The following is a 19,846-nucleotide window of genomic DNA, read 5'->3' as shown; positions in this document are numbered from 1 at the left end:
AATATCAGGACAATGCCAGCATACATCCTTGATAAATGATAACCATCATTGAGCATAATCCAAAGTTTTAAAAAAAAAAAAATACATCAACAAAAGAAGAATTCTACATTATTGTGAAAAAAGGCATAAGATAAATATAAAATAAACATTCGAATATACACATACCTTTTGTATTTCATTATTATTGTGTCAAGCCTCTTAAAAAATATATATATAAGTCATCATAGAATAAGCTAACATTCCACCTAAATTGTAATTTTAAGAAAGTTGTCCACATGGAACATGCATTTAGTGAGCTTGAAACAAAAGAAATAAATGCAAAAGAATTGAATAGGAATTCTTTTGCGTCTTTAGGGCAAAATAGGAACTTGGAACAAATTAATCAAAATCAACAAATGAGTTGGGCACCAAACTGGGCATGCTTGACCTTACTGATATATTTATTTATTTAGAATTTTTATTTACCTAAATGTAAGCATCTCACCTAGCTTCTTATCTCTTTCCACTTCCTAAATGACATGGGAATCACATGTCTCTCTCTCTATCTCATCCCTTCCCCAACTCCCCCTCCTCCTCCTCCTCCACTTATCTCCTTCCTCCAAGGAAGGTTCCTAAATAAAGGGGAAATCATATCCCTCTGTTTGATGACAAGGACATTATAGCCCGCGCTTGTAATTCCCTCATTCTCTTCCTTGATGTCTACTTTTTTTTTTTTCCCTTTTCGTTGACTTTTTTTTCTTCAATTTTGTTTTCTAAATTCTGGTGCTGAGGTAACAAGGATCCTACATACCTTTTTGGTAGAGGTGTTGATGTTTCCAAGGGAAGTTCAGGTATGTGTTTGGGTGAGTGCATGCAACATTAAATTGGTGTGAATTTGAGTTAAGGAGGTTGCAATGGAGGTTCCTGTTTGTGTATTATTATGTGTGGGTTGATGCAAGCAAATAAGATGCTCTGAGAAACTGGTTTTTCTTTTGAAACAAAGATGAAAATGAACAGAGAAGGAAAAATGAAGTTTATCTTGTTTGCGCCTCCATTAACTATCTTTTCCCTCTTTGCAGTGCTTGTTCTCCTCTTTCTCATTCTCTGTTCTCTATAAATGTCTTCCTGGTATGCAAAAATTTCACCTGCACATGGTAGCAATCTACTTTTCTTAGAGGCAGGAGGGATCCTTTGGATGGGTGTGGCATGTTTGTAAAAGGAATTTGGACTGAACATGCATGGATTTGTAGGGAAGAAATTGCAAATGCCAAAAGAAAAACCGAGAGGCTCTGATGCACACACCCCCCCCCCCTCCCCCCAATTCTCTCTGATAAGAAAAGAAATTTTTATTGAAGGAAGAAAGAACGTACAAAGCAGAGGACCAGAAGTCTACACCTAAAGTGGAAACCAATAGTACCAAAAAAAAAAAAAAAAAAAAAAAAAAAAAAAAAAAACAGATCAATAGTCATAAAAAATGAATATAACAAAGATTGCAAGTCACTTCAAATGCTCAAAGAGAGGCGTAGAAGACCACCCTCTCTCCCAAAGCACAGCATGGAAGGGTTTGACCCCCGGAAAACTCTTGAATTCCTTTTTGACCAAAGCACCACACTAGCCATTAGAGCACAAACCCACAAAATTCTAGCATGCTTTTCTTCTGCAGAGCAGCAGAACCTTGAAATCTAATCAGAAACAACTCATCCACAGTGCTTGGATTAACTGAACAATCTTCCTCGACAATGTAAAGATACTTCCATAATCTCCACGTAAAAGACGAATGTAGAAAAAAGCTTACAGATCAATCTAGAAAAAAAAGTGGCAGCAGTCTTGCTACTCTGCTTGCACAACACAAATATCAGGGAATGAAGCCTTATTAGGCCAAATGTTGTCCCTTTTTTTGCGTATATTTTTGGTCTCATATTTTTATTTTTATTTTTTTCTGTTTTTTAATGCGTGTGAAAATGTAAAAATTGCATATTAAATAAAAAAAAATTGTCGATTGATAGTTTGAGCAAGTGTTGGGGAGTTTAGGGACAGATTGAGTGTGATGATGGTTTGTTAAATGCGCGTGAGCCCAAGCAGGAATGGAAAAGAAAAACAATGTCCCCAAAATTAAGTGAAACTAATATTTATTGTAATCTTTTCAACATTTTAAATTTAAAAAAAATGGGGATCACCTAAGGTGTGAGAGCCTTGTGTACCAAATGTTACATTTAGAAGAGAAATACACAGATAATTTTGAATTTTTGATATTTTAAGAAAATAAGACAAAAAAACAAATTCTAAAAAAGCAACATTGGAATTTTTTGAAAGAAATTTGGAAAATCAAGGTAATATTAAACCTAATGATATGAAATTTTGATTTCTATATATATATTTTTCAAAAATCAGCTTGAAATAAAGGCTAAAACCCTGAATACAAGATACTCATACTATTGACAAAAATGGGGATTTAGAAATAATAAGAAATGGAACAAAATAAAAGAAAAAATTATACTGCACAACAGCACAAAAGAGGAAAAGTGAGAGCTAAAAGCCTTATTGGTCTTAGATTTTGAGTATCCGAAATTAAAGAAAAAATAGTCTTTTATTTTTTTGATTTAAATGATTGAGGTCCAAAGTTGACCCTAGACAAAATTTTGGGCTAGTGATTGGTAAACTGGGGAGAGCACTGTTAATGAGATTAAGCCTACCTCCCTTTGACATATAACTCCAATTCCCACTAACTACTTATTAAAGTTCTCCATTACTGGATCCATATTTACTGTTGCATCAAGAGGAAGGCCAAAGATAGATATGTAATTCCTTTTCCATCCTACAAAATTTCTTCTCAAAACCCCTCCCCACCTTGGATATATAGGAATCCAAATCTTTTGAATCACTCATGTTATGATCTTCTACATCCTAGGTCTTCCCGTTCTGTCATCTGGCTTATGTTCTTCATGTAGCATTCAGACCGAATGACTCTATGAAATTACGTCAATACTTCCACATATTATGGGTAACATAGGAGACATCTCTATTTTTCCCTTGGGGAATCTTTAGAATTCCTATGAAGAGCGGATCTAATTGTATTAGTGTCAACTAAAGATTTTTATTCTAGTGGGAACAGCTATGATCATGGTAGCTGCGGTGAAGTAGGCATAGGTATCAACATCTAAGCCCACAGTAAACATATGATGAGCCCGAACAAGAGATCCAAGAACACCTATACTGATCATAGCATAAACCATGCCTAGATACCTGAAGACCGGTTTTCCAGAAAAAGTCGAAACAATATGACTTATGATACCCACCACCCAAAAACCCAGAAAAAAAAGAAGACGAAGAAGAAGAAGAAGAAGATCTTCCTTTGCCCTTGAATCTTACTCCAAGTGGTAGACTTAGGCAAGAAAGGGTAGTTACCTAGCCAAAAAACAAAGAAGGGTAGCTTTTCCACCTTGCATCCCATACATCGGCCAAGAGTTTTCCATCCACCTCTTCCCCAATGGGTATGACCTCACTCTTCCCCAAATTCATGTTCAAGCTAAGGACACACCAGAATGCATCTCAGATTCACAATCTCATTGAACTACTCTCAAATGAAACTGCAAACTTTTGCATGATGAGAATCTGGAATGAAACCATCATCCATGACTCTGACCTGCAATTTGCTTCAAATTTTAATTATCAATATAGTGTGGAAAAGGGAAAGATGATCTCCTTGCCTTGACCCTCTGGAAGAATTGAAAAAACTGGAACACTGTTAATAAGATTGAAAACATGGGCGTAAAAACACACCTTCACATACCAAAAGAGCATCTTTCCCAAAATATAAATGAGAAATTTCCATGAAAAATGATTGTGTGCTTTCCCTACATCCAGATTACATATAATTAATTCCTTTAATTTACTAGTAACAACTCATTAGCAATGATGGCTGCATGAAGAATTTTACAATCCTCCACAAAGGCATTCTGGAATAGTCCCACCACTTCCTTTAATCTATTAGAGAAGACCTTAGCTATTAACTCGTAAATGCATTCAAAACGTCTAAAAGGATGGAAGTCCTTAATGTTGATGTCCCCATTTTTCTTTTGGTATCAAAACTACAAAAGTATTATTAACTTAACTCACAAATTTACCGTCTCATAAAATTCTGCTAACAGCTTTATCATGTCACTCTATCACCTCTACGTTCTTTTGAAGCCATAGTAAATCCATTGGGTCCCAACACCTTGTCCCCATTACTCTCCTAGAGTGCCTTCTCAATCTCCTTTCCTGCAAATGGATTTTTCAACCAATTGACCTTCCCTTTCTATTCTTCAAAAATCCAATCACACCACAGATGATCTCCAATTGGCTATCTCCTTACAAAGGTAATAATAATAAGTTCAAATAACTTCTTCACCTTATTCTCCTGTTCATATTATACCAAAAGTCTAGGACTGAAAAAAAAATGCTCGTTATTTCATTTCCGGTAGTGACTGATAATCTAGATATTAGACTTGTAATACATTTTCCTAGAAAATCTGTGTCAGAAGAGTCTTTGTGACAACCCAAATAAAAATGGAATTTAAATAATAAAGAGGAAAGGAAATTATTAGAGGACTCGTGACGAAGACAGGATTTGTCGATGAGGGTATAAGAAAATTCGTCGACGAAGATAGGATTCGTCGACAAGGAAATAACGAGAGAGATTTTGAGGCGACTGAATTTTGTCAACGAGAACTGAATTTCGTTGACGAAATTATTAAAGGATTCGTTGACGAATGACGTGGCTCGTCGACGAATCCCCTGTTCTATAAATATCAAAATCCGAATTTTTAACTTCATAGTTAAGCAATCTCTCTTCTCTCTCTCTTCCATTCGGCCCTCTCTCTCTCTCTCTCTCTCTCTTTGATTTTGGGCCTGATTTATGCCGGATCGACAATCCGAAGTCACCACGATGCTCCTGGGGAAATTCTCTCCAAATCTACCGGAGCGGATCGTTGGTGAAAGCAAGTTAGAAATCATCCCTGAGTTGAGGTAAGACTTTTTATGCCAAATTTGGTCTTACGGTAGTTATAGGAAATGATGTATACGTAAAAATACAGAAGTTTAATACTGGGAGTTTTCATTTTCAAGGTATTAATCAGGAAATCCTACAGGTGTTAGATCAGGATATCTTAGGGGGCTTTCTCAGTAGCCAGGTAAGGGAATAAACTAAAGTAGTTACTTTTTACGCAAATTACTATTATTTATGAGCAAATTGATTTCTTGAAAATATTTACGATATTTGAATATTATGGAATAAATGCACGTTTGGGAAAAATACTATTATTATGTTGAAACGTGTATATATGTATGAGATGTCAGAAATCATGATTTTTAGAAAACAATGTATGATTTTATACTGCAAATGTGTGGTATGAATATTATTTTACGTGAAGAAATATTATGATATGATAATGATACGAATGCAGTATGGTTTGAGAAATTATGAAAATATACAGTACATTAAGATGTTTACAAATGCATGATAAATTGATTATTTTCAGAATGACGTATTTATGTATGATTTCGGCATATGAATGATTTCGGCGCGAGGCCATATTTACGTATAATTCCGGCGCGATGTCGTATTTATGAAATTATGAAAGATGCTATATTATCATGTACTATATGTTATCAGAATCCGGATGTTAGTTTAGTTCAGTTCAGGAACTCGGTACCGTAGCTATGAATAGATCAGATATTTATGTTCAGATTAGTGCTAACCATCCCACGAGGGGGTGGGAGATGGATAGTAGATGTGACTTTCAGTAGGGTGTGGACGTCCACCTGGCAGTCCGGACCAGGGTGTGGCAGGCCCATCGTACTTACAGACATTTTTGACTCGGCAGTGGTCAGCTAGCCATTGTCGGGTCCCGCCTTCGGGCTGCACAACTCATCATGGGGGGTAATACATGACACCAGCTAGCTATTCATCCTCAGTATGTTTTCAGTATTATCAGTTATAACAGATGTTTTACGTACGATATGATTTATTAGCAAGTATGAAAGTATATGATTATTCAGTATGCTATGATGAATGTTTATGAAAATATCAAATGTACTGTATATGTATAATTGCATTAAATGTTCATGTTATCACACAGCTGTATTTAGTTTATTTTCCCTTACTGAGAAGTGTTTCACCCTCGAACTAAATGTATTTTTCAGGAGACCCTGAGTGACCGGCGGGTCGTGGCCGCCGTTGGGTCAGTAATATTACCCCATTAGGAGGGTAAGATTTTGTACTAGGATTAGGATTATTTTGTATTTGATCCTAGAGTTATTTTGATATTTTAGAGAATGTATATAAACACAGTATTATGATGTTGTAGTAAACTCTGGTATTATGTTTTATGGATGGATGATTGAGATTTTATGCTTGCTGCTGCTTAGGTTTCCGTTGTGATTGACAGGTGTCCCCGTTATCCACGGGTTCAGGTTGACTTTTCCATTTATTATGTTACATTTTATGTTAAGGAATTTGAGGTCGTTACAGTCTTGGTAAGAAATTTTTTGTTTATCAATCAGTTCAGCAAAAAACGACATGTAAATAATGGAAACTGCAAGATGAATGAAATCACTATTAGTTGGAAACAATTTAGTGGTCATTATTTTCCAACCAAGTTCCTGTGTAATGATTTTTTCGAGGGAAATTGTGAGTAGACCTGTGACAACTCCAATTGAGCCCGTTAAAGTAAGATTTTCAGCAACTATATTCCCCGCTGCCATTGCCATATAATACCCTCCACTGGCTGCCACATCAGACATTGATGCAATAACAGGAGTAGTGGCGGACAGAAGTCGGATTTCCCTCCACATTCTACACAGAAAAAACATCAAGATTTAAATCAGAGAAACAGAAGCTAACAACGTACTAAAATATCTCATGTAGTTCTTGATTTCTTCAAATCTTAACTTTTTTGCATATGGAACAAAAATATCAAACAATCTAGGCGTAAGTAGAAACATGAGGACAGGGCTCTTGATCACCAAATTTATATTGCATAACAAATAACAAGAATTTTATACATGATATAAACAAATATGTTAACATGAAAACAAAAAAGAATGTATATTTGAATAATCTGTTGGCGCATTTTTCAAAAACAAAAAATGGCAATGCCATACCTATGATTATTATTAATATAGTAAGAAAAGATGGATTTGTATATGAGTTCAAAAGCTAAAGTTGCAAAGTTATTGTTAGAGGTTACTTATGTCTTTTAGTATTATTATTATTAAGTGTGTTAGCAGGTTAATTAGTGAGAGTTAGTAAGGGTATTATTGTCATTAGAATGTTTTTAATTTGTATTATAAATAGAGGGAGAGACCTATCTTCAAGCTAGGTCATTCATTGTAATCAAATCTGAACATGGTATTAAAGTGTGCTCCGACCTAAACCCTATTCCTCTCAGCTGTCGCTAGAAAAACCATTCTTGTGGCTGTCCATTCCAGATCCACCTCCACCCCACATTATTTCAAAAAACCAACCATACACCCAGAAACAGAACTGCCTGAAGCCTAACCCCACAAAACTCCATCACCGGAGGAGCACCCACACGCCCCCATGCACCAGCCAAATGTCGGCAGTGTCCAGTGAATTTCCAGCCACCTTTTCTTTTTTTCCTCTGCCATGTTCTGATTCCTTTTCTAGACAATATTATCAAGCTGTTGGGCCTGTTTTTTTTGCTAAAAAATCTAACCTTTTTCAATCATGCACTTGCGGTATTCCGTTAATCTCTGTTCAGGGTTTGTGAAGGCTTCTTTGTGAGTTTTTTGGAGCAGTGGCAGCGTTCTTATGTTCAGTTGTGAGGCTGTGGCAGTGCTATATCCGTCAGTGAGTTGTTCACCTCGTCCATGGTTGTGTTGGTGCTTCACATAGTTTGTAATTGTCCCGATTAGTTTTGATTGTTCTTCTTGTTTGACATTGGTGTGGTTGCTGATATGTGTGTGTTGGGATGGAATCTATGAATCCCAAAAAATTGTTTCCTACATTGCTGCCACAAATAACGACTCAAAAGTTGGATGGAAAGAACTATGCTCAATAGCCTAAAGCTGTTTGGGTTTATTTAGCAGGATTAGGGAAATCTGATCCCTTGCTCCAATCTGATCATTTTGATGAGAAGAGAAAATACGTGTGGGTTCAAGAAGATGCCTTGATTGTTTCCCTCTTATGGAATTCAATGGAGCCACAGATTGCACGGATGTGTATATATCTAGATATGTGCAAGGCGATTGGGGATTATGTCAAACATCTATACTCTGGTACCATTACACGTACGTATAATTTATCCCAGGACTGCTTTGAGTGACAACAAGGAGATAGGAGTACAGCAGATTACTTTGGAGAGATGAAGCGTATTCATGAGGAGCCTAACGTCATGCAACCTATAACTGCCGATGTTTGTGAGATGCAAAAGCAAAGGGAGCAAATGATAGTTTTTCGTGTTCTAGCAGGCTTGAGACCCAAGTTTGAGGCAATCCGGTCTCAGATACTTAGTAGTGCCGAGCTGCCATCATTTGCCGATGTTTATTCTCGTGTCCTTTGTGCTTCCTTTAGCACACATTCTCCTGCTCTTGCACCTAGCTCTGAGTGGACAGCTTTTGCTACACACGGTGATTCTAGTTCTCTAAGCAGTGGTAAAGATGAATGAGGTAGAGGTATTCCTCACAAGTGCGCTCATTGTGGACAAAGCAGCTTCACGTGTTAACAATGCAGCCACCACTGACATCACACCTTCGGGGGCAGCCAATGCACCGACCACCAACTCCTCACCTTTGGGGCCGAGTGGGGGCAGCGTACTGTATTTATGTTAGAGGAAGAGTATTCCAAGTTCTAGCAGTATCAAGCGTCACAACAAGCTTCTCTTCCCATTGCATCTCTTGCCCAAACATGTAATCCCATCGTATGCCTGTCATTCAGTACTTCTCGTCCTAGTCCTTGGGTCGTAGACTCCCTTGCCACTGATCATATCACAAGTATACCTAGCTTCTTCTCCACTCTTCAATATCCTGCAAATTTACCTTGTGTTACTCTTGCTAATGGATCCACCACTGCAGTCAAGGGAATTGGGACTGTAAATCCCACTTCTTCTATTTCTCTTCCTTTGGTTTTATATATTCCCAAATTTCCTTTCAATCTCATGCCCATTACAAAAATTACTAAACTCATGAATTGTTCAGTGACATTCTTTCCTAATTCTGTGGTTATTTAGGATTTAAAGATGAGGAAGATGATTGGTGGGGGTGTGAAGTTGGTGGACTCTATCACTTTGAGTCGTTATCTCCTTCTTCCGCCTACACTGCTACTGCCACACCTTTCCATATTTATTATCGCCTTGGTCATCCTTCATTGGAAAAGCTAAAATGTCTTGTTCCTAGTTTGAATCCTTTTATGTTAGTTCATTCTAATGTTTGGGGTCCTAGTAGGGTTGTGTCCAAGTCGGGTTTCTAATACTTTAGAACCTCTGTGGATGATTATTCAAGAATGACTTGGATATATTTAATGAAAGATCATTCAGAGTATTTTGTGCCTTTTGTTTTGAAATAATGACTAAATTTGGTTTGCCAGTTTGAATACTTAGAAGTGAAAATGCTAAAGAGTATTTCGGTGCTCAATTCACTATTTATACGACTCAGTTTGGTATTGTTCATCAATCATTCAATTCCCACACTCCTCAACAAAATGGGGTTGCGGAGAGGAAAAAGAGACATCTTCTTTAAATCACTTGCACCTTACTTTATCAAATGCATGTACCTAAATTGTTTTAGAGTGATGCTGTACACATTACTTGTTATTTGATCAATAGAATGTCATCCTTTGCTCTTAGTGGTAAAATTCCCTACTCCATTCTCTTTCCTACTTCACCTTTATTTTCAATCCCTCCTATATTTAGGTGTGTGTCCTTTGTTCATCAACTAACTCCTAGGGTGGATAAGTTGGATCCTCGTGCAATAAAATGTCTTTCTGGGCTCTACTCATATACTTAAAAGGATATCATTGTTAAAGCCCTGTGCTACATTGCTTCTTTGTTTCTACTGATGTTACCTTCTTTGAGTCTACACCTTACTACACCCAATCCCTGAGTGCTTCAGAGCTGAATGAGTCTCTTCCTTTGCGTAATCTTCCATATTCTACTTTGTTTTCCTTGCCCAATTAACCATATGAGTCTCCATGTAGTTCAAGTCCTTCTCATGGTCTTGATCATCCTAATTTGTAGGTGTATTCACAATGACGGTTCCAAGAGAGTCCCCTCTAGCTTCTACTACCATGCCTTCAATTTCCTCGTCTGATGATCATACTCCCCATGATGTTGATCCTCCTATTCCTATTCGGAAAGGTAAATGCATATGTACTCAACATCCCATTTCCAACTATGTTCGTTATGACTCCTTATCACCCTCCTACCATTGTTTTGTTACTGCTCTATCATCTACTACCCTTCCTAAATCTATTTCAGAAGCCCTAGTCCATTTTGGGTGGAGGGATGCTATGGTTGAAGAGATGAATGCTTTACATGACTACCTCTTTCTCCTAACAAGTTTGTGGTTGCTTGTCGCTGGGTTTACATTGTGAAAGTCAACCTTGATGGTTTTGTGGCTTGTCTAAAGGCCCATCTTGCTGCTAAGGGGTACACTTAGGTGTATGGTTTGGATTATTCTGATACTTTTTCTCCAGTAGCCAAACTTACATCAGTACGTCTGTTCATCTCCTTGGCTACTACTTGTCATTGACCTCTGCATCAGTTAGTTGTGAAGAATGCCTTCTTGCATGGTGACCATGAGAAGGAGGTCTATATGGAGCAACCACCTAGGCTTGTTGCTCAGGTGGAGTTAGGCTTAGTGTGTTGACCCAAGAAGGCTCTATATGGTCTAAAACAATCTCCCAGAGCATGGTTTGGTCGTTATAGTGTTGTAGTACTTGAGATTAGTCTTCGACAGTGTGTTGTGGATCATTTTGTGTTTTATTGCCATACTTCATCGGGTAGGATCCTTCTTGTTGTTTATGTGGATGATATTGTTATTACAGGTGATGTTAATAAAGTTATTCGGAGTCTCAAACTTTTCCTAAAGACTAAGTTTTAGACAAAAGATTTGGGACCGTTGAAACACTTTTTGGGTATAGAAGCATCTAGATCTCGTATGGGAACTGTTTTGTCATAGAGGAAGTATGTTCTTGATCTATTGGATGAAACTGAATTGTTGGGATCTAAACCGGTTGATACACCCATGGATCCTAACAAGAAGTTAATGCCGGATATAGGTGATTTGCTACCTAATCATGGCCAATACCGTAGACGTGTTGGAAAGTTGAATTATCTCATAGTCACTCGACCGAATATATCTTTTGCAACAAGTGTTGTGAGTCAATTTCTAGATTCTCCAAGTAGAAGTCATCGGGACGCAGTAATTCGCATATTGAGATATTTCAAACATGCACTTGGGAGTGGTTTTTATATTGTGATCAGGGTCACACTTATATCCACGAGGTATAGATGTAGATTGGGCTGGGTTGCCTTTTGACTGAAGATCCACAATCGGGTACTGTATCTTGATAGGTGGTAATTTGGTTCCTTGGAAGAGTAAGAAACAAACTTTGGTGGCCAAGTCAAGTGCTGAATCAGAATATAAAGATATGACTCACACTGCTTGTGAACTTGTCTAGTTGAAGAACATGTTGAATTGGGTATTTCTCATTCTCAGCCTATGAAGTTGATAGACGAAACACAGTGAAGTTGATTTCCACTTCGTTCAAGAGAAACTTGTGCAGAAGCTTATTACTACCACTTATGTGAAGTCAAATATGCAGCTTGCTGATTTGTTTACCAAATCGTTGGGGGGGGGGGGGGTTGCTTGTGTTAAATTTATTTGTAACAAACCAGGAACATATGACATTTATGCTCCAGCTTGACGGGGAGTGTTAAAGGTTACTTATGTCTTTTAGTATTATTATTATTATTATTAAGGGTGTTAGTATGTCAATTAGTGAGAGTTAGGGTATTATTGTCATTAGAAGCATTTAATTTGTATTATAAATATAGGGAGAGACCTATCTTCAAGCTAGGTCATTCACTTGAATCAAATCTTAACAGTTATTAACCCAAGCATCAGCCCACAATGTCCACAATAACAGTTCACTGCAAGAATTGGAAATTAAACTCCACAATCCAGACATAAACAGTGTGTTGGGGAGTGAAATTCAGGCCTTGGATTTGGACTTGTATGCATTTGGATAAAAAAAGTTAAGAAATGTATTGAGTCTTGTTCAAATCCATACAAATGCAATTCAAAGGCTTGAAATCCATGCTCCCAAACCCTTAGTTTACAAACTTGCACAACTTTAAAAGCAGTATATTAATTATAAATAGAATAGTTCAAATATGAAAATAATTTTGAAAATATATACCTGAATGAAAAATAAGGTCCAGCTGAAACAACTAGAACAACCGAACAAGGTGAACTGAAAATGACCATGAACGAGTCAAAAACAAACTAGCATGACACTGCCACAGCCCTAAAAAGAAAAAGCTCCCCAAAAAACTAATAGACAACCCTAAATTGTACCAAAAACCATTAACAAAATGCCACGAGTGGATGACCAAAAAGGTTGTATCTTTGAACAAAGGACATGACCAACAACTTGATATTATCGAGTACGGAAGTATTTTAGGCATTTGGGAAGAAATCAGAGCAAAAAGACTGCTCAAAACATTCTCATGCACTTATGCATGGAGTCGGAGTTGCAGACTTTTGGCCAATGCATGGCAGTGCCAATTTTGCAGGCTTATAGATTGGCCAATTATGTGGCTATATATGGGGTCAGTTTTACAAAACCAGAAGGGATTCTTGAGATTCCAATGACATCAAGAAAATTTTCCAATGTGTTTTCCTGTGACTCCTGGACCTGTTTCCAGTCTCTGGTGGTGTGGATGATCTTCCTATAGTGGCAGGTTTGCATAGGATTATGAGGTTTAGAATTTGGTTTCGTGGTGGCTATGCAGTTAAGAGTTTAGGTGGGATCTTGCTCTCATATCATCATAAAGAATTGGGTAAATTGGACGAGCTAATCACAATGATAGGTTTCTACCACTATTTATACCATATGCCAAACACATTACAATGACCACATTACCCTTACTATCTCATGCACTAACTCATGCTTACTAACACAATAATAACACACTACAGTAACACTAAATAGCTACAGTAACTAGTAACACTCCCTCTCAAGCTGGAGGATAAATATCATATGCTCCTAGCTTATGAGTTAGTGAATGAATCAGTTATTCAGACTTGACATGAATCATTGTAATGAGCTTCTTGACAAGTTTGTTTAGAACAAACTGACAATCAACTTCAATGAAGAGTTTGGTGACAATCAACAATAACAGACTAATACTAAATAGCTACAGTAACCAGTTACTTTTCGGTAAGTATGGATGTTTCCTTTGAATTGGAGAGTTTCTTCAAAATTCCTTGAATGCCAGTGAAAGTAATTCAGGTAAAACTCTCTGGAACTCTATTCTTTATGCAGTTTGGACTTTTCTGTTCTTGGTTCAGAGCAAATTGGGAGAATTTTCAGGCAATTACCTCGCGTTGATGTAATAATCCTGAACCTTTTTGAGAGGATTCATCTAAATGATGAGCAAAGAGACTAGGAGACTTTGCTCACTAGCTTGCTTGGGTTTTTCTTTTTTCTTTTTGTACTTCCTTTTCAAGAGGATGTCTTTTTTGAAAGAGACTTTTCATGTCATTCCCATTTAGGTCCGATTCGGATCCCTCCTTTGTTTCCTTTTCCTTCCGCCCCTTATCCTCAAAATGAGAAAGAAGATGGTATGCTTGAATTGTGCTATTAAGCGCATATTGCCTGCCAAAGATCCTATCCTACAATTGACAGGTTACGAGGTTCTTCAAATAAGTCATGCTCTTCGTGGTTTTCTCATGTTACAACTTCTGCACCAATTTATTTTCATTGCTATCTTATATGTATCTCTCAATAAATTCTTCTTTCTTTCAAAACAAGGAATTCAGGGATACATTGATTAACCAACATTAGTTAAGCAAAACCTAAGCAAGCAAACCTGGTCTGCTAAACTTAGTTTATTAAGCAAACAAGCTTGGAACCAGGACCTAACCACAGCTTGTTTCAGCGCATAACCAATTCAATGAGCTCGTAAAAGAGCCAAGCCTAGGCGAGCATCAACAATTCTAGGGCTACAACTTGCAGAGAACTCCCGCAGCAGCAGTAATCTTTTCTTGCAGTTCTTGTCCTTGTTCAATCAGCTCAGGTTTTCCTGGGTCACTCCTAGCAGAAGTTTTGAGTTCTTGGATTCTTCTGGTCCTAGATTAGTTTTTTTCTTTTGGAGTTTGATAAGCTTGTAAAGTTCTTGTTCCTTGATGCAATCTTGCAGATGCAGAGAGCTCTGGAGTTAGACCTATGACAACAGAGAGAGCAACACTTTCCTGTCCCATCACCCCCATGTTCCATGACAACCCACCATTGCCAATCACCACAATGCACCACTGTGTGCCATCACCCATCATCTCCCACCACCACCACTGCTCACCATCACCCTCAACTGCCAACAGCCACCACTCACCAAAAACTCCAGCTCCAAATGTCATATGTTTGCCACCCAAAAAACAAAAAAGAAGAAGATTTTGTATTTGAATTTTCCAAACACATTCTCTGTTTTTTCATTAGAGAAAACTAGAGCAAATTCAATTATCCAAGCACATTTTTTAATACAAAATATGCCCAATACAACTTACTGTTGTCATTTTCGAAAAAAATTGTTTGGATCTTTAACCAAATGGGGCCTAAACAAGCTGCTAACATGACAATATCCTCCTATCTTTTTGCATGCCATTTAATTATAGTCTAAACCAACCACAAAAATTTTAGACAAATAATTTAGAACAAGTTTGAATTGACAAAGAATTGAGTTAGTATAAATCTTAAGTACTGTCATGAATGATTAATTTGTATTAGCAACGCACCATTTAAGGATCTGACACAAAAATTAAGTTAGATTACAGCATTAGGCTATTATTATATTATGAGCCAAGTTAGGCCTGTAAACAAGTTCAAGATTGGCCATAAAAATGCACCAAGCTTGTCCGTACAAGCTGAGCTCATTATGAAGCTCCCAAGTCTTCAACTCAGTTCAATCTCATGCCAAATTCAGCCAGCCTATGCCTGAACAACCCAATCCTCAGCTAGATTCTTCGTATATTCAACTACCATTTTTTTATTTTTTATTTTTTATTTTTTGAGAAATACAGGCAATGTGAAGTTCTAAAATCATCATGATTACATCATGCTTCATCCTAGTCTCCTAGATAATATTTTCACAAAAATTGAAATAATTTTAATAGAAAATATTTCAATGTAAATGATTCAATGATGGTTGGGTTCATTTTTGAGAAATTTCCCAAAATGAAAATATCAATAAAGGCTGATAAGTCGTGGCAAGAAAATTCAAAGAAGTTAAAAAATAAATACCTTTCCTTGTTTGCTACCACCTGCCTTCCTCCCCCCCCACCCCCCGGCGGGGCCCACCACCAAATTAAAAAGGATTTGGGGGTGGGGGTGGGGGTGAGGGAGGTGAGGAAATGAAAAAAATTGGAATGCTATGTAATTATGCACAACAAAGAACATTTCATATAAATCATGCATATGCTCCCTGCAAGTATAACATAGTTCAGTTACAGCCCCTTCAATGTTGGTTTACTCTTATCCCACATTTAGTTTGCAGAATGAGAAGGCATAGAAATGGGATGACAGTGGGAATGGAATCAGGACTAGAATGGAATCAACATAAAAATTATATTACTGCGTTTGGATACTCACACAGAATAGAGATAGGAATGGAATAAAGAATAAGATTAAAAGAAAAAAAGGGTGTCCTCAGGCCATATGACTCCTCACTTTGCGAGGGTAAGGGGAGGGTTGTCACAGTGTATGCAGCCTTACCCCTACTTTTATGCAGAGAGGCTGTTTCCAGGATAAAGAACAAGATATTTTCCTAAAATACCCTTCCAAGTTTTGATTGATTTTGGTCTTTATATTTTGCTTTTAAATTTATTCACAGCAATCTGTATGAGAAAGCTGTTGTTCCAACCGTGGCTGCCGGCTGCAGATCCTTGACTGTCAGTTTTGGTCACAGCTGAGGACTGACGGTTTGTAATAGGGAGGGGGATGTGAGTCCTGATGGTATTTGGAAGCAACATCACTGAAGATGTCCTCGCTGTTTTGATCACTCACCAGAAAAAAATGGAGATAATCAAAGAGGAAGCTGGCCGCAGAGCCAGCCGTTCTTTTCAACAACGATGGTGGAAGAGGGCTTTCGGTGGCTAGGGCTCATAGCAGTGGCGACAACTCATGACAGCAGCGAGGGCTTACGGTGGCTAGGGCTCACGGTGGTGCTGAAGGCTCATGGCAGCGGCTGAAGGTTCACGGCAGCGGCAAAGGCTCCGCCTCCATGATGAAAAAGAAGAAGAAGAAAAAGAACTCACGGTGGTGCTGAAGGCTCATGGCAAGAAGAAGAAGAAGAAGAACTCACGGTGGTGCTGAAGGCTCACAGCAGCGGCAAAGGCTCTGCCTCCCTGAAGAAATGGTGATGGGAGGGTATTATGGGAAATGGGTAGGTGGAATAAGAGATGATTCCAGTCCATTTGGAAGAAGAAGAAGAAATGGAGATGGGAGGGTATTATGGGCATTGCGTTGATTCCACGGAATGAGAAATGACTCCAATCCATTTGGACAGGAATCACAATTCCCCCTAGTGATAGAATTAGTATTCCGGGTGGAATACGATTCAGACCCTGATTCTGCAAACCAAATGCAGGAATGTGATTACATTCCCAAAATTTGATTCCATTCCTGCTCTGATTCTGCAAACCAAAAGGGGGTTTACTTTACCCCAACAATGCCACTCATCCCTGCCGATTAAAAAAGAAACAATAATAACAATCCTACTGTATGCTTGACAACGCATGATTGTTTGCTTTAATAATTGTTTGTATCCTCATTCAAATATCAATTATGATCATCACACATATCACATAATAGCATGAAGCTATAATAGAGTAGCACTTACAAATCAGAAGCAAGGGCATCACCTCCAGGGCTGTCAATTCGGATGACAACAGCCTTATATCTTTTTGACTCTGGAAAAAGAAACCCAGCTCTAACAATTAAGAAAGATGGGAACTACCATATAAGAAGAAAGAAGTAATAAATAAATTGAAAATTTTTTTTTTTTTTTCAGCACATGAAACAAGCCAGACCTGAAAATTTTAAGGAAGAATCAAAATTATATTTATTAAATATAAAAGGCGCCTATACCACAAAATGAAATAGAACCATGCTGTAAAGGTTTCAAACATCAATTCTCTAGCCATGCTACTTGTACATGTCATTTTTTCTTTTTCAAGTTCCTTTTTCTCTTGAATGGCCACGGACCACAATTGTTTTACAGAAAGACAATACTGACATATCTATACCACTTCACCATGGCTAGCCTCCTGAGGATCCTTGCACATCATAGCAAATGATTCTACAACTACAAGTAATCCATCCACTTACTTTATTTCACCAATTGATTCTACAAAACATATGTAATACTTCAACTTCCATCATTTCACCAAGATTAGCATGGTCATGCAGAGCACTCTGTCTTGTCTACTAGAACTCTTGCAACTCTCTCTCTCACACACATATTTTTGAAAAGAAAAATAAATATCATTGACAAGGGAAAGGAGTACAAAGATAAAGGAACAACATGTCTACAAAAGGAAAAACACTAGTACAACAAAAAAAAATCTGTTCAGCTCCAATCCACCCACACCCAATTAGACAACAGTTCAGGATGTTATGTAACATGTAATGCAGACTGTACTTGTAAATTCGGTTAGCCTTAGAGGCTATGTGAACTTAACTACATTGTTTCGACGATAACAACCCATTAGTGGTTCTAGGTAAGCTTATCTTTGCATATCAAGCCATGATTAGTATAAATACAAATGTAAAGATTAAATAAATTAGTAATAAGTTAGACATCATCAAAAGGGGAGAATGTTAGCCTTAGTGGCTACACCATCATTGTTTAATGTGTTTCGATGATATTAACCTATATGTTGTTCCTAGTGTTTTCCTATCTTTGCAGATCATGATTAGTATAGGTACTTGTACATGAATTATTGGATCGAAGGCAAACATCGGACCGAGTAGACGTCAAGAAGAAAAGATCAAATGGAAATGTACTCGGAAGGACCCAAGCACAACCAAAGGAAGCTTAATTGTAGAATTATTTGCAATAAGGGTTGTGTAAGGTAGTATGTTTTGTAACTCTTGCAAGTGTGTTTCTTACATGATTTTTGAGCAAGAGTTGAGCAAATGCAAGCATACTAGGGACACATAGGATTGCACTAAAGTCACAAACTCAATATTTATAGTTTCCTAAGTTGAAAGAAGAGTTTTTCAAATGAATCCTAAAACTCAAATATGTTTTCAAAGGGACAAGTTTTTAACATCCTAGTTTTAAGAACATTTTTATACTTAGTCCCGATTGTATTAAAACAAGTTTTATGTCCTAAAGGTTAAAAAAAAATCAAGCATATTTATAAAAGGACATACTAAGCATATAAGATATCAAAATGGGTTTTCAAACGTGTTTTATTAATCGAGATATCTTATATTCAAAAGGAAACTCATTTGAACAAGTTTTAATCTTCATTAGACTTAATATATTTCATATACTTTGGTCCAAGAATGTTTTGAGTCATTAAAACGCTTTTTGACAAGGAAAAAAAAAAAAAAGCAATCTTCACTACCGTAGTGCATCCTTGAGTCCTGAACACCCTTTGGTATTTGGGACATAACTTTTGCTAGAAAAGTCCAAAAAGGACAATCTTGGTGCTCTTGGAAAGTTAAGACAAAATGCCACAACTTTCATGTTGATGACTTTTTATAATTCAAGGCATTCATCGACAAACACACGGGATTCGTCGACGAGTGGTAGTGTGTGACTAGTTGACGAGAGCAAGGGACTTGTCGACAAGTCCAACGGGCAGAATGACGCTAACGGGTGGAAAACGGCTAATTTACCAAATAAAATATCTTTTCTTCCCCCCAACTGCTAGTTAACGGCTCCTTTGGCTCCTGGGCTATACATACAAGCTATTAGACTTGTATTAATATGGTTTTAAAGGCTTTTGATCATCCCTAGTGAAAAAAATCATTTTGATACCAAAACCTAAGCACCTAACACTTTGCATTGTTGTTCTTCATTCACAAGTGCTCATTCTCTCTTGCTCTTTAATTGTTTTTGATTCATTACTTGAGAGATAGTGTGAGGTTTGCTTTGTATTTAATATTTGCTCATTTGAGGAGCATCATATTGTTTTTCCATCATCTTCTTGTAAAGGTTCTTTGGGAACCGAAGAGGCTCTTTGTGAGCGGGTAGGGATTTGTTCCCAAGTGAAGGCTCTTTGTGAGCGTGGTAGGGATTTGTTCCCAAGTTGTAAGGCTTCTTCGCCAGTGAAGGAGTTCCTTAGTGGATTGTGGAATCCTTGAGTTGGTCCCAAGGCGTGGATGTAGGCTTGGTGCTGAACCACGTGAAAATACCGGTGTTAATTTTCTCTACCCTTCTCTTTATTTTATTTGTCTTGTGCATGATTTACATTTACTTATATTGTGATATAATTTCTTGTATTTTGCCAAGAGTTTTTATTTTGTAGAGAAATACGCATTCCGCGAAAAGAGTCTGTTCACCCCTCCCTAGACTATATACTCCCGGGGTTGGGACAACTAACAAGTGGTATCAAAGCGAGGCGTTTGTATTTTCAG

The 19,846-nt window shown here is 37.5% G+C and overlaps 1 protein-coding gene across 1 annotated transcript in view; it reads right to left on the bottom strand.

The window, feature by feature from the left end:
• Nucleotides 1-19,846, bottom strand: part of LOC131146378 (serine protease SPPA, chloroplastic) — a 137,677-nt gene that overhangs the window by 22,008 nt on the left and 95,823 nt on the right. Inside the window, exons 8-9 of the mRNA XM_058095964.1 lie at nt 17,097-17,166; nt 6,660-6,814 (exon numbers count right to left, since the gene is read on the bottom strand). Of these exons, the coding sequence (XP_057951947.1) occupies nt 6,660-6,814; nt 17,097-17,166 (225 nt within the window). The remainder of the gene's footprint in view (nt 1-6,659; nt 6,815-17,096; nt 17,167-19,846) is intronic.

This window comes from Malania oleifera, chromosome 13, assembly GCF_029873635.1.
Source record: "Malania oleifera isolate guangnan ecotype guangnan chromosome 13, ASM2987363v1, whole genome shotgun sequence".
In the NCBI taxonomy this organism is placed as follows: domain Eukaryota; kingdom Viridiplantae; phylum Streptophyta; class Magnoliopsida; order Santalales; family Ximeniaceae; genus Malania; species Malania oleifera.
This window is presented reverse-complemented; position numbering and strand designations above follow the sequence as displayed.